The following is a 20442-nucleotide window of genomic DNA, read 5'->3' on the forward strand; positions in this document are numbered from 1 at the left end:
AAAATGTTTTTTGCCACTGAAGAAGCCAAGATCTGGTTGCTACAAAAATGAGATATTTGGCCTGTGGTTCTAGTAGGAAGGAAAGGGTAAACTTTTCATACATGGACAGAGAACCACACACCAGGTCTTTGATACTGAATATAATTCCAATAGACACCAGATACCGGAGTTTAAAACTGAAGGAGTAATTCATGTTTATTATTATTATTTTTTAAAAGGAACTGCTCAAACAACATTAGCGATATGCTGGCTTTTGAAGTAGGGAACTGAAAAATCATTTTCATCCCAGACAGGGTATTAAGATAATTTCTTCCCTTTTAGCCAGCTGGATATCGAGGCAATGGTTTTATCGGAGCAGCAACAAAGGACTTCTCACCATGATGCAAGCGTAATAAGAGACAAGTTAAGTTTTTACCCATAGGAAATAATTACTGATACACAGGAGACAACTTAATGCTTAATTAAAGTTAAACATGGCAGCTTATAAGCAACAGGTTTCTGCATTTATTTATTTTTAATCTGAGATCAGAGAAGCTCCAGAAAACAAACAACAGATCTTTCTTTCTACACATACTAATCAAAAAGAACCAGATGTTTGGGAGGAAATACCAGCCAGATACTCCTTCCTTGTTTCTCAAACTCGTCTCATAACTCGGTTCTTTGCCATGCAAAAAGGGGAATCTTGCAATCACTTTTATGGGAGGAAATCGAAGTTTATACTTTGGAACGTGGTTTTAACGGGACTAAGCTTGCTAGATGTTGGCACAGGAAGTACGTTTTCTCCAGCCTCAACTGTCTCTTAAAGCACACCTAGTTGGTGTGGGCCTCTATACCTGAATAGGAGCCCAGAAAATTTGAGTTTTGCACAGCTTCGTATGCAAAACTGCTACTGTCTTCCTGCAGACCCTGATCATTTCTGGAATGTAAGCATGTATGACCAAATTTTCAACAGGGTACAGGTAGACATCAGCAACCTTGTTCACATTTCAGCTTGAAATCCCATCCGCCCCGTAACTGTGGTCAAGAACAATGGATTGTGGTAGCTGTAGTCTAAATTATTTGGAAGAGAGTCAAGACGCTCTTTCATAATATCCCAGATTTAGAACCTTATTTACGCAGAGAGGGGTTTTCTCAAAGGGAAAAGAAAGAACAATGGGGAACAGCAGCAGCACCTCACAAACGTGAACTCTGTGGATAAAACTCACCCACCCTCAAGAAAGCCTCTGAAACTACTTGGGGGTCAATTCCAGCCTCAACAGTGTCAGAATTGTGAACAAGGTAAAGTTACCAACAAGAGTCACAAACATTGATTGATTTGGTCTTAAACACCACCAACGTCAACACCAGGGGCATGAGTGTTTCTTGAGGCATTTATTTGGGAGCTTAACAGGCTCCTTTCCCCTACCTAACTTTTTAAATAAAACATTCTTTTAATTAAAAAGAAGATGGTAAGCTGGCTTGTTGAAAAGCAACAGCCTCGTCTTGATTTTCAAGAACGCCGATGGGGTGCCACAAGCTTACATAAAATGCAAAAGTGATGAATGGCTGCAGTCCAGAGCTTTACTTGGGAGCATGCCCAACCTGTCCATAAAAAAAAAATCAAGAATAAGCAGAAGGAATGCCAAGTGTCCCGTAAAGGGCAAGTAACATCCCAATAAATCAGTGCTTTGTAAACAGTCACGCTCTCTCCTCCACCCCCTACTGCAATTATTTTCTGAATGGGGAAGCCCGACCACCAGCTATTTTATGAAAGAACTCACAGTATATTCTCAAAATTCTAAAAATGCCTGACAACCCAAAGATGGTAGGACGTCCTTGGTTTAAAAGAGGACAAAGAGAACAGGAAAGCTAAGTACTTCTTAAAGCAGAGGGCCCTTCAAGCTCTCTTTCTTTTTCTTCTTCTTCTTCTTCTTCTTCTTCCTTCAGACAATCCCACATGCAATTTCGGAACAGCAGAAGCCAAAAGGCCAAAAATTATGGCCATTCTGAACAAAGCCTCCAAGGAAACGAAATCAGATTTTTCCAGCCTCTCTGGAGACAGGACTTGATTTTTTTTGGCCCCATCACCATAATCAGAAGCCTCAAAGCAAGCTGAAGAACAAAGGTCTACTCAGTGGAGAAGTAAATCCAAGCTTTTTATATTGTTGGCAGTTATTATTCAGAGCATCATTTGGAGGAGAAGGAATAAATCTGAACCCAGAAAAGCTCTTCGGAAACAAGGCTGAAGGGAGAAAGGGGTGGTTGCAATTTATGAGGCAACAATGACAGAAGTATAAACCCACCACATTAATTGCCATTATTACTGACAACAGCGGCATCTACCTGAACTCATCTAGTACGGGATGAAAGCATTGAAGGTTATGGATCGACTGGTTTTGTACAGACGAGTAGATATTTTTTTTTATCAAGAAAGGAGGATATTTGTAACTCAGCTTTAAAATGAAGGGTCCTTGGTGCTCTCTGAGCTTGGCTGTTTTCTTGCAGACATTTCATGACCCAACTAAGTAATATCATCAGCACGAGGAGGAGGAGGAGGAGGAGTAGGAGGAGTAGGAGGAGAACTGTGAGATCCTTGGGTTCTCTGAGCTTGTTGGTTTCCTTGCAGGGATTTCATTACCAAATTAGGTAACATCATCACTGCTAGAAGGGAATGGGATTGATTTTTATATATTTATTTATAGCTCAGGTTTGAAATGAAGGATCCTGTGCTCTCTGAGCTTGGCTGTTTTCTTGCAGACATTTCATGACCCAAGTAAGTAATATCATCAGCAGGAGGAGGAGGAGGAGGGCAGCTATTGTGGGGTCCTTGGAACTCTCTGATTTTAGTTGTTTTCTAGCAGATGTTTCATTACCCAACGAGGTAACATCATCAGTGCTTTTTTTAATATTAGATTCTAAGGCTGAAACAATGACTGGTCCAAAATCAATCCAGCTGGCTCTCGTGCCTTAAGCAAGACTAAAATCTCAGCCTTCTTGCTCCTAGCCCAGCACTCTAATCTCTACATTGAACAGGCTCTCGTCTTGCATTAGGCTTTTTTTTTAGTACATGCAGTAACTCTTATTTTGCCAGTGGGAACATTGGAGAATTCAAAAACCTCCTAGAGACAGAAGGGTTAGCACAGGTCAGCTCAGGAACTTGAATAAAGATGATAGATCAACAAAAGCTTCCAGAATTGAGGTCAAGTTCAAAGCAGGGAAGTTGCTAAGTGGAGAGCCTTGTTGTAATTTTGAACTTCAAGAGATGCTGCGGCCAGACATGATTTAGGTGAGAAGGTCACAAAGGCAAGAGGGAAAGACGGGGAGGGGGGGAAACCAGTGAGTGAGGAGACCCTTTTTTTCACTGGTACATGTCTTCTTTGTCCCACAGTCAGGGAAACTGCTGGGAGCTGCAGTCCCATACAATGGGACAAAGTCCCACGGGGAAAGAAAACTTTCAGAAATGTTTCTCAAATGTTAATAATCTGTAATAGCTTTCAGCTTCCTTGTCCCAGAAATGTTTGGCTGGCAGAAGCTCCCTACTCATATTTGCAACATCACTGAGGTCCATTCTTGTCCTCCAAAATTTGAAATGCAAAAAAAGGGGGGGTGGGGTGGAGAAATGTTATGTTTCATCATAGATGGAACAAATCGCTGCATTGCAGAAGCTCGGCCAAATCATTTTGACTCAGCTAGAGTTCCGCAGAACCACAAACTGGAACGCTTCCACGCTTCCAGGTTTTGGACATAACAAAATCTGGATGGGGAGAGGAAGGCAAAGTTGGGGGGGATCTCTCCCCCTCCTTCTCCTCTTTTCTTCAGCAGCTTCCTACGCAACGATCTACCTGGTCCACTTACCTCCCATTTTCCAAGTCAAATCTCTTCTTTTCCTTCCCTGTATTTCCAACCACAGATATCCTGGACTTTCCCTCACGCAAACCTCCTTCCTTGATCTTTTGATCTGGGCAGGTACCCTCCAAAATCAGTTATGTCACGGACAGAATGTTTCATGCACAAAACATCCCTCTGGAGATTCAGATGGCCCCAACCTTGCTAGCCTTTTGTAAGGCATTGAAGACCAGGTTGATTTTGGGTCAAGGCAGAAATGAGCTCTGCTGCTATAGGGGATTCATAGTTAATCGTTTATCCTTGGGCACTGGGGGTGGGTGGGTTGTTTGGGAGGGGTCTGTTTTTAATTTTGTAAACCGCCCAGCGTCGTTTGTGTGAAATAGGCAGCCGTACAAATGATACAGATAAATGTTGTCTAAAGGTAAAGGTAAAGGTTCCCCTGCACATGCGTGCTAGTCGTTTCCGACTCATCTCCATTTCAAAGCCGAAGAGCCAGCGCTTGTCCGAGGACGTCTCCGTGGTCATGTGGTCAGCATGACTAGATGCCAAAGGCACACAGAACGCTGTTACCTTCCCACAGGAGTGGTCCCTATTTTTCTACTTGCATTTTTACATGCTTTCAAACTGCTAGGTTGGCAGAAGCTGGGACAAGTAACAGGTGCTCACTCTGTTACGCGGCACTCAGGATTCGACCCGCCAAACTGCCGACCTTCTGATCAACAAGCTCAGCGTCCTAACCCACTGAGCCACCGCGTCCCTCCTAAAACCTAAGTTGCACAAGGCAAGCTCATAGAAGAAAAAACTATTCATCTGTATAATTAATCAGTGGGTGGGATAACTAAGTTAAGAGAGGAAGAATGCTAATAATCAGCTAACTGCAAGGAATATAAATCCTTCCATCCTCCACCACTCAGTCAGAGCTGAAGAAGCTTCTTGGATGAGAAGCAAAATGTTTTCAAAGACAAAAAAAAAGTCCAGGTGCCTTTTGAAAAAGCACCTTTGGGACAACCATGACTTGGATGACTTGAAGAAGCTCTGCCAAATCATTCTGACTTAGCCAGTAGTTCTGCAGAACCAAAAACTGGAACACATCCACGCTTCCAGGTTTTGGAAACTTATATCTCCATAGATATAAGACAGCCTTTTCTCATCCGACAAATTGCAAACGTGTTTTGAGTTCCTCATTCTGTACCAGCTCAGCCAATCACACTGGATTTGAGTAGTGGAGAATTCTTGTTCTAGATCAGAGGTCCCCAACATTTTGGGCATCAGGGACCGGTTCTGTGGAAAGAGGCTTTTCCATGGACCGGAGGGTGCATGGTTTTGCGTGCTGCCTGCATCCCACGGATGGGGCTTTGCTTGTTTGCGCAGACCGGTTGCTGGCATGCCGCAGCCCATTACCAGTCCACAGCCCGGGGGTTGGGTAACCCTTTTCTAGATCATGCAGGCCGGGAAATTCTGAAAGTTAAAATCCACATATCTTCAAGCTGCCAAGGTTGCAAAACACTGCCCTAGATATATCAGCTCCAAACCGGAGAACTGTCCCAGCATTAAAAATAGATTCTTAAAGATAACTGTTACATATTCATTTTATTCATGCAATGAATATCAGCCCTGGCTGCCTGAAGTCAGTGGCTTGGGAACAATACAACACCACTCAATTAACTGGGCTCATTAAAACAAGAGCAACGTACAAAAAAACCAGCAAGTAATGCTGGCCGGCTGGACTCTCTCCAGACTCCATAAGCTGACACTTCAAGCAGATCTGGCAGCCACCAAGCTGCATGACGTGGCAATCGTCAAGAACCCCATCGGCAAAACCACGGCAGGAAATGAGCTCACACAAATGCAGGATGTAGAAAAAAGGAGGCTGCATTGCTGGCATTGCATTGCAGGAGAGCCAACTAACTCCCAGTCTGTTCATAATTCAGGGGCAGAAACTGGCACACGTCACCCGAGGAGCACGTATGCAATAGCATAGTGACAACCGGAAACTGCTACAGATAGTCCTTGCCTTACGACCACAACTGAATCCAGAATTTCTGTGGTTAAGCAAGGCAGTTGTTCAGGTGAGCCCCACCCAATTTTGCAATCCTAGTCACCATGGTTGTTAAGTGGATGATCACTTGCACTGTTAATAACATTAACGCAGTTGTTCATAACAACAAGAGCAACTAAGATGATCAAAGGCCTGGAGACTAAAACATACGAAGAACGGCTGCGGGACTTGGGTTTATCTAGTCTAAAGAAAAGCAGAAATAAGGGAGACATGATAGCAGTGTTCCACTATCTGATGGGCTACCACAAAGAAGAGGGGGGGTCACGTTATTCACCAAAGCGCCAGAGGGAAGGACGCGAAACAATGGGTGGAAGCTGGTCAAAGAGAGAAGCAACCTGGAATTAAGGAGAAACTTCCTTACAGTGAGGACAATCAACCAGTGGGTGCTCCATCACTGGAGATTTTTAAGAAGAGACTAGACGTTCACCTGTCTGAGATGGTATATATGTTCTCCTGCTTGAGCAGGGGACTAGGGTAGAAGACCTCCAAGGTCCCTTCCAGCTCTTTTCTATTCTGTTCTGTTCTGTTCTGTTCTATATCTTACTGCTTATTCTATCCTATTGCTTATTCTATTCTATATCCTAGTGCTTATTGTATTCTATTGTATTGTATTGTATTGTATTGTATTGTATTGTATTGTATTCTTTTGTATTGTATTGTATTGTATTGTATTGTATTGTATTCTATTCTATTCTATTCTATTCTATTCTATTCTATTCTATTCTATATCCTATTGCTTATTCTATTCTACTCTCTTCTACAATCTGTCTATTCTATTCTACAATCTGTCTATTCTATTCTGTTCTGTTCTTTTCCGTTTCGTTCCATCCCATTCTATTCTATAATAACGCTTAACAAAGCAAATCTGGCTTGCTCCATTGACTTTCCTGGCTGGAAGCCAGCTGGGAAGATCACAAATGGTGATCACATGAATCCAGGACAGTGCAAACGTCATAAATACATGCCAATGGTCAACTTTGAACAGTCACTAAACAAATGGTTGTAAGTCAAGGGCTACTACCTGAAACATTGGGACACTCAATGCCATCGAATACAAGATACATCAAACCAAGGGGCCGTTGCAGGAAGCAAATAACAATGGGTTTTAGGAACGTTTTACCCCCATCTCTGGTGTGTTCCTTGACTTATGACCACAATTGAGCCCAAAATCTCTGTTGCTAAGTGAGACATTTGCTAAGTGAGTTTCCATCTGAGCCCTAAGGTTTCTTTCACTTTTAGTGCAGAAAAAAAGGTGCACAAAACTGAAAACCTTTGCTGCAGAAAACCTTTGTAAACCACACGATTTATTTTAAGAGGCTTCGTGAACCAGCCCATTGTTTCCAGTTCCAAAAATACCTACTGAACCTTAAAAAAACAAAACCTATTCTTGTAAAAGCAGACACTGCTAAGATACCGAGCAAGAGGAAGAAACCGACCCCTTGGTTGATTTAACACACAAGAGTGTGAAGAAAAAGAAATGACTCACAATTTCTTATTAACCAAGGAGTTGGTAATAAGAATATATTCAAGAGCATCAACTGAAAATAATTCCAAGCCAGCTCATCATTATCGGTGCGTTATTTGCAACATACTGCTGAGTAGTTTTTCTCTCCCAGTTACTTGACAGTAAGATTTCCACTACCCCCTTAAATCAGGCTGTTAACTTTTTTAAAAAAAAACAACCCTAAGTGGATCTGTGTATCATAAATGCTTAAGCTCATTTCCAATATTTTTTTAAAAAAAACTATATGTCTGCTTGTCGAGTCTTAAGAGGCTGGCAAATTCAGGAAACAAGAAGCAGTTGGATTTATGGAAAGATCCTCACCAGTAGAAAGGAAATATAACAGAATCTTGAAAGCCTGCCAAAACAATTCTCCAGCTCATCCCACACTGGGGCCTCCAAACCTGGCAACTTTTAAGACTTGTGGACTTCAACCCCCAGAATTCCCTAGCCACCATGAGGAATTCTGGGAGTCGATGTCCACAAGTCTTAAAAAAGTTGCCAGGTTTGGAGACTCCTGACTTATACCTAGCAGATTTAAGAGGGAATTAACTATGTTTCTCTTTTTCACAAGGGACGCGGTGGCTCAGTGGGTTAGGACACTGAGCTTGTTGATCAGAAGATCGGCAGTTTGGCAGGTCGAATCCCGAGTGCCGCGTAGCAGAGTGAGCGCCTGTTACGCGTCCCAGCTTCTGCCAACCTAGCAGTTCGAAAGCACATAAAAATGCAAGTATAAAAATAGGGACCACTACGGTGGGAAGGTAACAGCGTTCCGTGCGCCTTCGGCGTCTAGTCATGCTGGCCACATGACCACGGAGATGTCCTCAGACAAGCGCTGGCTCTTTGGCTTTGAGTCGGAAACAACTAGCACGCATGTGCGGGGGAACCTTTACCTTTTACTTTACTCTTTTTCACACCTTCCTCTTTCCTGGAGTTATGAATTGGTTCTGTAACAAGTCTTTCATTCCTTAACCATCCCGCTGCCTTCTCTTGCTTCCATAGTCTACAAGGTATTATTTCCTTGTCCAGTATTCTGAGAAACCTTGCTGGCTAGGGAGTCCCAGAAATCCACCCATCTTAAAATTGCCAAGTTTGAAAAAACATTGCTGTAACCTCTCTCTCAAGGCACTGTTTTACCCGTTTCCAGAACAGTGGTTCTTGGGAACTTAGAGAGGGGAGAAAAAAGATGCCAGGGGGCAGGGAGGGAGAAAGGAAAGAGGAACATTCAATAGAAGGATTTAAGGGTTTATTGCAGGAGTCCCCAAACCCTGGTCCGTAGACCGGCACTGGTCCACGGCATGCCAGAAACTGGACTGCGCAAACAAGCAAAGCCCCATCCATGGGATGCAGGCAGCACACGAAACCACGCCCCCTCCGGTCCATTGAGAAACCTCTCTCCATGAAACCGGTCCCTGGTGCTCAAAAGGTTGGGGTTTATTGGGCATCTCTGAATGCCTCCAATTTCAGAGACGTTGTTGAGTGACAGCTGTTTCTCCCTATCTCTCAGAGGGGACTTCTCTTACTTGCTTTGGGAAAAGTTTTGATGGGATCATAATGCCCCTGGTAATGGATTTGGGATTGATTTGGGATATGTGTTTTGGATTGGGATTAGGAAGATGGTTGGCACGCACGACAAAGTCAGCAACCCAGCTTTCTGGAGAACTCAACCAATAATATGATGGTCTTTTCAATTTGTCTGCGGTAGGCTCACTAAAACTCATGTCGGTTTGTAATCCCCAGTCGTGATACCCTTGGATCCAAATAGCAGAGATATTCGATGCCTAGAAGACTGACGACCTAGAAGCAGATCAGCACTGAACATCCCAATTGAAGCCGATGTCTTGTTTTCTCCAGGCATCTACCCCATATATATACTGAATGTAGAGTTCAACCTCTTCTCTCTTTGCCAGATGGCAAAGATTTCAGCGTATTTGAAAGATCAATCGCAACAGAGATATACCGTGGAGTGGAAGAGATGGATAGATTATATTCAGAATAAATATGGGACTAAAAAGTTTCACTTAGCATTTGAATAAGTAGCGGATTTATATGATGTATAATTAGCTTGTAGTTATTTTATTAAGAGTTAAAGTGCTATAGAATTTAATATCTTATTGTTGTTTGCATATTTTAGATTATGTTTGTTTGTATTTTTATACCCTGTATTTAGCTCTGGGAAGTCGGGGAGGGGGGAGGGGAGGGGAGAGTTGGGGAGGTTTGGGGAGAGGGGAGGGGGAGGGGTTTTGTATTCAAAAATGTACTGTAAAACTTTTCAATAAAAAAAACCCTCTTCTCTCTGCATGGATGCCATATGAAGGTCATTCATAAGATACCAAGAATTAAAGAAACAGTGCTGACTAATACAGAACACACTGTCTTATAATCGTGGCTTTTTTATCGTAACAAAGGGGCGGGGGGGAAACTCATTTATCAAGGAGAAGTTGGCTGAAGAGGACAGAACTTGTACTTCTGGGAAATTCAGACTTCTATTATACATAAAAGTTAGGGTCACCCAACAGACTGAGCCAAAAGCATGGTAGATAGCACAGTCCTTAAGGCCAGCCACTGCATTTTGGAAGCTACGTTCAACGAGATATTCTGGCATTTAAACCAGAATGCACGGCTCGGCTGGATGGGACAAATCTATAAGTCAAGGTTAAAAAGCCATGTCTTAGTGAAACATAGGAAAACAACCAGCTATGAAAACGCACGTTACAACTTAGGTAACTTTTGTTCTTCACTTTTGTTTCTGAGCTCAATGGTTCTTAATGCTCAAGGCAACAAATGGATCAAGAGGAGTCATTGGAAAACAGATTTTCCCCCTTACAGATCTCCCTCCGTGCTTCATACATGATTGTATAATATGGATAATGTAAGATTTCCATTCATAAGTTATTCAGCTCCTGAAATGATCTAGCAACCAATTCAAAGTTTCCTTTGCTTCTTCACAAAAATATTGCATGCACGTGTGTGTGTGTGTGTGTCAGAGAGACAGAGAGAGAGAGAGGGAGACAAAGAAAGAGAGAGGAAGAGGAAGAGAGAGAGAGAAAGAGAAAGAGGGAGACAAAGAAAGAGAGAGGAAGAAAGACAGAGATAGAAAGAGAGAGAGAGAGAGAGCTCTGGAGGACATTTTGGATGCTTAAATCCATCTCTGCCCCAACCCTGGCCTACCTCATAAGACCAGACACACTGCACTCCTGCAAATCTTCGTACGCATCTGCCAATCTCCACATCTTCATGGGTGGTATACATCTCTCGAAGGCATTCCCGAATGTGAGGGACCATTCTCCGAAGCACTTCTCGGCTCATGATTACTCCTGGACCCCCCATGCAGAAGTTCTCTCCAGGCTCCAGGGCCAGTTTCCCCATTTCTTCAGTCGTGCCTAGTCCCGTCTGCCCAAGGAAGAGGGGCTCGCTGCTATTCAAACTCCGCAGGAAGTTCTCCAGCTTGTCTCCTTTCACATAGACATCATCATCCGCTCGCATGAACCACTCATATTTGTCCAAATAGTGGTCATGCATGTACTTGAGCATCATGAACGATTTCTTCTGCGGTGGGTAAGAGTCATCTACACCAGGTAGTGACACGATGGGGATCGGAAGAGATGTATCCGAGCCCTCGCTGGAAAAAAACTCCACCTTCCCAGGGATTGTGCTGGACCACGTTCTAGAGAGGAAGAAACCAAAACCAAGTTAAAAAAACACAACCCATTATTTTATTTTTTACCTCCTTGTTCAGTCTAACAATTGCTTGATAGATAGATAGATAGATGATAGATAGATAGATAGATAGATAGATAGATAGATAGATAGAAATAGCACTTAGCAATAGCCCTTAGACTTATATACCACTTCACAGTGTTTTACAGCCCTTTCTAAGTGGTTTACAGAGTCCTCATTTAGATAGCTTCAGTCATTCATTCCATTCATTCATTCCATTCATTCACAGACAGACAGACAGACAGAAAAACAGATGATAGATAAGATACATGGAAGGGAGGGAGGGAGGGAGAGAGAGAGAGAACAGGCTTTGTCTGATTTTGCAAAACTGATGGATCTAGGCCATGGGTGTCCAACCTTTTGACTTGCCTGGGCCACACTGGGTGAAGAGGACTTGTCTTGGGCTGCATATAAACATATTTAATATACTTCATGCATATAAATATCAAACTTCCTTTATTTTATTATATCTTGTGAGGTCACATTACTAGCTGTCTAGGGCCTTATGTGGCCCATGGACTGTGAGTTGGACATGCCTGGTTGTGGAGGAGTTGCAAGAACATAGCCTCTATTCCAACCAAAATCAACCTGCTTAGTGCCTGAATGAGAAATCATGAAATCCCAGGGGTGTAGGCCAAGGCTGGGCAATCCAAGACCACAATGACAAAAAAAATCATTTCTTCATTTGTGCCAAGGAAACTACACAAATGTGGCTATGACAAAGTCAAGCTCATTTCAGAGGAGTTTCCATTCCCCCTCCCCATCCTCCCTGTGTACATTTCCATCTATAAAATGTGCATTTTTCAAAGGAAGAAGTCTGAAAAAGTGTTACTCAGCTCAGGAGCAATAAACTCACCAGCTTCCTGCTCATATTAGATAGTCTTGTTCCAAGCATAATCTGCGCCTTAATTCTAAGCTGAGAAAAATGTTCTCAAAGTGTGAAAAGAAAATGCTCCTTAAAGAGCCTTGGTGGAGCAGTGGGCTAATGCCTCCTTAAGTAACACCAGCTGCCTGCAATTAGTGCAGGTTCGAGTCCCACCAGGCTCAAGGTTGACTCAGCCTTCCATCCTTCCGAGGTAGGTAAAATGAGGACCCAGATTGTTGGGGGCAATAAGCTGACTTTGTAAAAATGCCGCTTGGGGGTGTGTGAAAGCCCTAATAAGCAGGCATATACATAGAATGAAGGCTACTGCTAAACTTGTAAGCCGCCCTGAGTCTTCAGAGAAGGGCGGGATATAAATGGAATTAAAATAAAAAAGATGTATCTGCTATTTTATATCAGCAATTCACAGGTATTTTTTATATGAAAAAAATGGCTTTGTTCATGCATTAAAAAGTAACAGGGGAGAAAAAGAATGGATAAATTCAGCGAAGCTGCAGCTTACAATGTTGACAGATGCGTAAACAATTTACACATTATAAACTAATATATTTTAAAGGTGTGTGTGTTACATTGTAAAGTAAGAAAAAGCTGAAGCCACTGCTCCTTTACCTCCTAAGCTTAGTTCGAGAAAACCGTCTGCTAGACTTCTTTCGATATTAAGTCGATTAATATTCAATAGGAAATATTTAGAGAAATCAGGACTAAGATGACGATTTGTCATTTCAATCTGAAACATGCTTTCGTCACCAACACATACAAATGATCCAGGCAGAGATGATCCTGTCCTACAATTAGTTCTTTATTAAATGTTTATTAGTTATCCTGTCCAAAAGACCATCAAAGAGACTCACAAGATCAAAATGCAAATAATAAAATAAATAAAATAAACAAAATAAATAATAAAATAAAATAAAATAAAATAAAATAAAATAAAATAAAATAAAAAAATAAAATAAAATAAAATAAAATAAAATAAAATAAATAAAATAAAATAAAATAAAATAAAAAAAATAAAAAAAATAATAAAATGCCCCCCCAAAAAAGGCACGAAAAATTCAGGGGTTTGCTGCTACTTTCTAAGTTTCTGTTTGGGGTAGATTTACTTGTAATCCTAGGCCACATTCACAGAATGATGAACAAGATGACAACACAGGAGCAACATGGCTACCAAGTGACGGTATTTTAGTGAGCTTTTAATCCTCGGCTTTTCTTTTATTTAATGCTAAAATAGCTCACCCAGCCATTTTATTGAAGATCAATTAGTCACTTTAGTTTCCTGAATTAGGTTCTAGTAATTTTAGAACTTTAGGAGTAAGGTGGGCTAGTATTCTATCTAGAGGCTGGAACTTAACAGCGCCAAACAACTGCCGATAATAAGAGGCAGCATCCATGTCTACAAGTTAGGGACCAAAGGGAACGATCGAAGGGAAGAACAAGCCTTAGGTGCCCCCAAGACAAAATTCCAAGCATTCTGAAGCAAGATGACAACACTGAACTGAACTGAATGCTTTATTTGGCCAAGTGTGATTAAATACACATGGAATTTGCTTCAGGTATAGAAGGACTGTGTGTGTACTAAAAGCAACAGAATAATAATGCCAATAAAACAGGGACTAAAGAAGGTAATTAGGATAAATATTAATAATACTACAACCACACTAGATGGGTAAGTACACATAGACCTTAGACCAGGGGTCCCCAACCCTTGGTCCATGGACCGGTACCGGGCCACGGCATGCCAGCAACCGGGCCGCACAAACAAGCAAAGCCCCATCCGTGGGATGCAGGCAAGCACACAAAACCACGCACCCTCCGGTACATGGAAAAACCTCTCTCCATGTAACCAGTCCCTGGTGCCCAAAAGTTGGGGACCTCTGCCTTAGACAGCACTGTGAGAACTAGAGTGATGGCACAAAGGAAGAAACTGTGCCTGTGTCTAGTTGTGGCATCACAAGGGGAGGAATTGAAACATTTTATGTCCAGGATGTGAGGGCTCTGTAGATAGCTTCTCAGCCCTCCTTCTGTCCCGTGCAATGTGCAGGTTTTCTATTGAAGGCAGGCTGGTTGCAATTGTTCTTTCTGCAGTCTTAACTATCCATTGGAGTCTGTACTTGTCCCGTTGGGTTGCCGTACAAACCAGTTACAGAAGGATAAGTAACAGACTCAATCATTTCTCTGAAAAGATGGAGAATATTTCTCAGACACTGGTGCAGGAAGAGCGTTTTCCATTCACCCAAGCATAAGGCTAGTTTGGCAATCAAAGGGCAGGTTTAAAACCTACATCAGTTGCTTGAAGCATCTGCCTAACGGTAGAGCCGGCCGTGTAAAACCGTAATTATTCATCGTCTAATCCTTTAGCTCCTGATTTTTCTTCTTTTTTTTTTTTAAGAACACCCAGGTGGGATGTTCTCTTGAAAGCAGAAGCAAGCAACTCTCGCTAAAATCCACTCTGGGGAAGAAGTGAAAGGCTATTTTTCTATTGCTCTTCTGTTTTGTTTTAAGTCTTGCAAGAGGGTAGCAAAAAGTAGGGGGGGAAAACAACCAAGACTGCTTCTGTGGTCACTGAAACTTGCATTTAGGACTTCCCCTCTCTCCTAATTAAAGAGAAACTTCCTATTAGAGACATTAACCAGATCAAATTCATCAAAGGGTATCATAATAAGCTTTCAAACTGAAACTCAAGGCAGAAGCTGAACAAAACTGCAAGCCCTGGGTATAGAACTACAGTCAACATCCGGTGTTACATTTGCCTCTGTGGTGTGTGTGGTTTTTTTTAAAAAGAATCAGCTGTTCTTTAAACCTGGGTTCCCTGTAAATAATGCAGCTGCAGTGCTACTTTACAAGAGTGATCTGCCACTTTCCCCTCCACAGAGGGATCCATCTGATAAAGTGGCAAGATTAGGTTCTCCTGGCTACTCCTATTTAATCACTTCAATTCATGAGAAGCAGTTAATTGCTCTTCTTCGCACCATGAATGATTAACTGCAAAATGACAAATGGTAAGAAATCTGGCCGACTGGCCGGTTTCAACAAAAGCAGCCAGTTTGAGTTTCAAAGTTTCTGTCTCTTAAAGAATTTGGCCCTGTCAAAGGAAAAGCACTTCCCCTCACATTAGCTGGAGTTGCAAAGAGGTGGAATAACCGTAGCAAGTCTTGGAAAACCACAAGTTCCTCATTCTTACTGGAAGTCATACCTATGCCATAACATTATGGTGTGTCTGTTTTCGGTCTGAGGAACCCAGCAATTAAAGCACAAGGTTTAGGAGAACAGCAGACAGAGCTAGAGGCTGGAGTTAAGAAAGTCATCAGTCTAGACTCATTACGTTCCCACAAACGGTCTAAGACTCTAAGTCAGGGGTCTTCAAACTTGGCCCTTTTGTGAATGTGGACTTCAATTCCCAGAACTCCTCAGCCAGGCACGTTCAGGCAGGAAACCCTACACCATTTCAAACAAATGGCTATCCAGTCTCTTCTTAAAAACTTCCAGTGTTGGAGCATTCACCGCTTCTGGAAGCAAGTTGTTCCACTGATTAATTATTCTAACTGTCAGGAAGTTTCCCCTTAGTTCCAGGTTGCTTCTCTCTTTGGTTAGTTTCCATCCATTGCTTCTTGTCCTGCCTTCAGGTGCTTTGGAGAATAGCTTGACTCCCTCTTCTTTGGGGCAGCCCCTGAGATACTGGAAGGCTGCTATCATGTCCCCCCTCGTCCTTCTCTTCATTAAACTAGACATTCCCAATTCCAGCAACCGTTCCTTATATGTTTTAGCCTCCAGTCCCCTGATCATCTTTGTTGTTCTTCTCTGCACACTTTCTAGAGTCTCAACATCTTTTTTACATTGTGGCTTTTTGCCTTAGTCTATGTAAATCCCAATTAGTTAAGGCCATATTTGTAAGTTCTTATAATTATTCTTTTACTTTCTCTTTGCCCTTACTGAATCTTCAGCAACAGTTTATCTCTCCATCTGGTTTCTTTGTATTTTAGTGAACAAAAGCAAAATCATACTGTACAGAGTTCTTATTACATAAACAAGCTAGGAGGAAAGTACTAAAGTGATACACAATTGCCTCTAGGACACAAAGTCTTGGGTGGCCCAGCTCTTGGGAGAGGTGATATTTCTACTATCCATAGAGTCTCATTGAGAGGCAAAACGGCTTTAAATTAAGAAAGATTTAGCTTGAACAACAGATGCTGCAGCATTTGGTGAACCATACCTGTTGCAGAAGCTATCATGTTATGGTCCACTCGTAATAATGGTCCTTTCAAAAGCATGACAGTAATTAGAGTATTTGTCACTGGATTTCTTAATTCCAGCATCCAAAAGGGGCACCAACGCAGATTAAGTCTCATAGGATGGGCCACCATGTTCTGCCTTGAACAATTCTATGCTTGAAAGTCACAAGAGAGCAGAAACAGTCAAGAGGTTCGTTGTAAGGCCTTGCACACTTTTTCTTCAAGTAGCCTTGATGGTGCTATTGAATCACCATATCAGTGATTTTTGAAATGAGGCAACGAGGACATGACATTTGTGTGTGTTTCTGTGCATGCATACACATATCCATAGATAGATAGATAGATAGATAGATAGATAGATAGATAGATAGATAGATAGATAGATAGACAGACAGACAGACAGACAGGATGGGTAGACAAGACAGACAGACAGATAGAAGACAGATATAGATAGATAGATAGATAGATATAGATAGATAGATAGATAGATAGATAGATAGATAGATAGATAGATAAGATAGATAGATAGAAGACAGACAGATAGATAGACAGACGGACGGACAGACAAAGACAGGATGGATAGATGAGACAGACAGACAGACAGAGATGGAAAGAGAGAGAAAGAGAGAGATGGATGGACAGACAGACAGACAGACATGCAGGGCAGAGCATTCTGCAGACAGGGTGAAAAACAAAGAAATTTTTAGTTATCAGCCAGATGGCAAAAGGCTTCCTGATTAGCCGTAAATTAGTGGTATGAGTTACACATTACTCCAGGATCAGATTCATCATTGTTCACTAGCTAAAATACAACCGCTTCAGCTTACCCAACCTGCTGGTCTCAAATCAGGTTTTAAAAGCCATCACAATGGGTTTTGTGCAACCCACCAAGCCACTAAACAAACCATGGTTATGTTTTGATCCTGGCATACATTTGCTCTGTATGCAGACCCACCATGGATTCAAATCTCCGGTTTTGCCAGCGGAGGGAAAACTGAAGCAGCTGAAATGAAAAAGAGATCCTACAACCTCCAAGAACTGTTATTTGTTACAGCAGACCAGAGACGGGGTCCTGGTTTGCTGCCAAACGCCAATTTCCAACAATCCCAAGAGAGCGCTCGATAGATAGGCTGACATTAAACAAGGTCCCCTTGTCTCTTTGCATATATGTCATCAATGCTCTGGTTATGCATTTGCTTAGGGAGCATTTAAAGTCCCTGATCTAAATGCAAAGGAAGTCCCCATCAATTCCCCCTTTTATTTTTCATGGTGGGCGGGTGGGGTGGGCAGGGGTTGAGGTGGAGAGAAAGAGAGCAGTGATTTCCCAACTTCAGTTAAAAGCTTCCACTCTGTTAAAAAGGCGGGCGGGGGGGGGGGGGGAATAGGCTGGTTTCAATTACAGATTCTCACCATAAATCACAACTCAGTACATGAACATTAATTGCTCAGAGCTTTGCAGGGAGCAAGGAGACTACAGTGATGCCACCAAAGTGATTTGGAGAAACGACACAAGGTACAAACAAGGCATCTTAAACTGTGGTCCTCAAGTAGCTCAAGATCACTTTTCCATAATGACGATTTAGCTGATTAAGTCAACAAGAATAATAAAGAGACAACTGTTTGGTTGTTCTGGAGAAAACTAAGCAATTAAGATCAGTTCCATGATCCCCAAACTCATGTTCTTGTCCAAAACCTTGTTTTTCCACCATAAGCAACAGCTAATTCTCCAGCTTTGGTTCAACCAAGAAAAAAAAATCTAAGACAAACTTCAGGTTGGAAAAATTATGACTTGCCAAGAGCAGGCTCCTACCCACAGAATTCCTGTGTGACCCCTGCTTTGTCTCCACAAAATGAAAAATCACCATTCCTCTTACTAGTATGGGGATTAGAGGCATCCTTGGACCAAAGGACACATCTGCCCATCATCACTGATCCCAGCCAACATCCGGTTATGGGACCCCTTTAAGGTAGTCTTCTCCAGCCTGAAATTCTCCATCCATGCTGAGAATACCTTTCAAATTCAGGGAGATGGAATAGATCTGATGAACACGGAGTCTTCCCCTTTGGAACTGTTTTCACTATAAAGGCAGATGACTTTTTAAAAATAAAATAAAATAAAATAAATCAATCAAGTTTATAGAACAACGCTGCAGGATTGCCTTCCATATCTTGATCTGCATAGGATTACTCCCAGAATCTTCAGCAAGAGTCACTCCAGCTGCAGAATCTGGGATTTGAAAGCTACACATCTGGAGAACATCCAAACAGAGAGAGGGGGGGGGCTGTCGTAGGTACCTCTGTCTTCTGCAGCTTTGGGTTGGGAAATGGACTGGAACTCTCCAGCTTCTCCCAATCCAATCATATGTACATCTCTAGAGCGCAACAAGCAGCCAAAAGTTGATATATAATATGCTCAGGAAACAGAACTCTCTTTCCCAGCAAAATGAAACGAACTATTTCTTTTCCCTTAAGAGAAAGAGAACGCGCAACTTAAAACAAGAATTGCATGGCCCTGAACTAATTACTAACCCTGGTTTTGGCCAGAAGAACCATTAAGCAGAATGATTTTTTTCCCTGCCCCTCTCCCTTTCTCCTCCCAGGTTATATTGTGTGTCTAGCCAATTTCATCATTTCCCACATAAAACTCTTCAGTTAATTCTCTTGGGGCATGCCTTAAACGCAGACGATCTCCAATTTGCTGGGGCTGGCAGAGGGAAGAAGGGATCCAGTCAAACAAGAGCCAAAGGGTGTGTTCATCAGGCCACACAAAACTTCACACTTCAGGGGTCTGAAATCACCGTGATTATCCGCATAGCCAGACGCATGCACATGTATTTTATTTAAATCTCTTGGTTTTCCAAGTTTGGATCACAAAGGATTTTTATTCTTAGAGTTTCACTTAATGTAGTCCGGGAAGTATAGTGTTTCCTCTCCTGTTAAAGGATCAACTACTGACTAAAAAAAAAAGAATATATATAAAGGAAGTTATCCCTTTTATTTTGGGGCCATTAAAAAACTATACAGCAAGGATGAGCGTAAAACACAGATGTAAGGACAGACTAGATCGGATTATCGCATCCCTGCTTAATGAAATAGGTTTGCAGAAAAAGCAGGCATGTGCACAGCCACCTTGAAACCTGCAAGGAGGTGTGATAGGCTTGAGGGAGCTTCAAAATCCCCCTTAATGCAAGCCCATGTTTTCTTAACACACACACACACACCCCAGCACCACTGAAGGAGACCCTTTGTGCACTATAAAGTCCCACCAAAGGATGCGCCTGAAGCCAGGAGGAAAGGAGAACAGTGCCTTACATGGGACATATGATTCTTTTGGGGACCCCCCCTCCAAAGATGGCTTGCAAATGTGGAGAGAAGAAGAGAAGAATAAAGAACGAGAGAGAGAGAGAGAGAGAGAGAGAGAGAGAGAGAGAGAGAGAGAGAGAGAGAGAATGCTTGAGTAGGGCAGTGGTCCTTCCCTCCTTGGCACTCAGTTCAGAAGGGTGAAAAGTGGGCATCACGGGACCCCCAAACCTTACCCCCCTCACACACACACACCACCCCGCATTTCCAGGGTCGGGGCCAGATGGGGCGGCGCGGGGGAGGGTCTCACCTGTAGGCTGCCACGGCTCGGGTCTCCAGGTACTTCTGGGCCGTCATGACCCCGACGAAGAGGAAGTTGGTAGCCGGCGAGCTCTGGGTTCGAGGCTGGGCAGGGTCCGAGGGCCAAAGCAGGGCCCCTCGGGAGTCGCGGTTGGGCAGCAGCCCCCCGCCGCCCCCTCGCCTTTTGCAGCCCTCCAGGCTGGCGCGGCGCCGGGGTCCCACGTTCTTCAGCTCCGAGGCGCGGGGCAGGACGAGGCGGGAAGCCAGGGTGAAGCCCAGCACCAGACCGAGCAGGACGCTGAGCCAGGAGCGGCGGCTTCGGCCAGCCATTCCCCACCGCCTCGCTCCGCGCGCCCGGGGGCTCCCCAAAGACAAGGCGCGCGGGCTCCAAGACCCCCACCCCCTACTCTCCGCCCGGGAAGCCCGGCCCGGCTAGGTAGCTCGCTCGTTCCCCGGCCGACCACTCCCACCCACCCACCCACCCCCTCCGGCCGCAGCTCAAGCCGCTTCTTTGCTCTCCGCCGCCCGTTCCCTCCGCAAGGTCCTGCCGGCCGAGGGCGAGACCTAGGCCCGCGTTCCGCCCCCCCTCCTCCTCCTCCTCCGCCGCCCCCCGGCCCTGCCCGGT

At 43.3% G+C, this 20442-nt stretch overlaps 1 protein-coding gene across 1 annotated transcript in view; it reads right to left on the reverse strand.

The window, feature by feature from the left end:
• CHSY1 (chondroitin sulfate synthase 1) overlaps nucleotides 1-20147 on the reverse strand; it is a gene marked incomplete at its 5' end in the record, with an annotated part of 87663 nt that extends 67516 nt beyond the window's left edge. Inside the window, 2 exons of the mRNA XM_081337522.1 lie at nucleotides 10557-11052; nucleotides 19828-20147. Of these exons, the coding sequence (XP_081193648.1) occupies nucleotides 10557-11052; nucleotides 19828-20147 (816 nt within the window). The remainder of the gene's footprint in view (nucleotides 1-10556; nucleotides 11053-19827) is intronic.
• Between the last annotated feature and the right edge of the window lie 295 nt (nucleotides 20148-20442).

This window comes from Vipera berus, assembly GCF_964194415.1.
Source record: "Vipera berus genome assembly, chromosome: 12".
Classification (NCBI taxonomy): Eukaryota; Metazoa; Chordata; class Lepidosauria; order Squamata; family Viperidae; genus Vipera; species Vipera berus.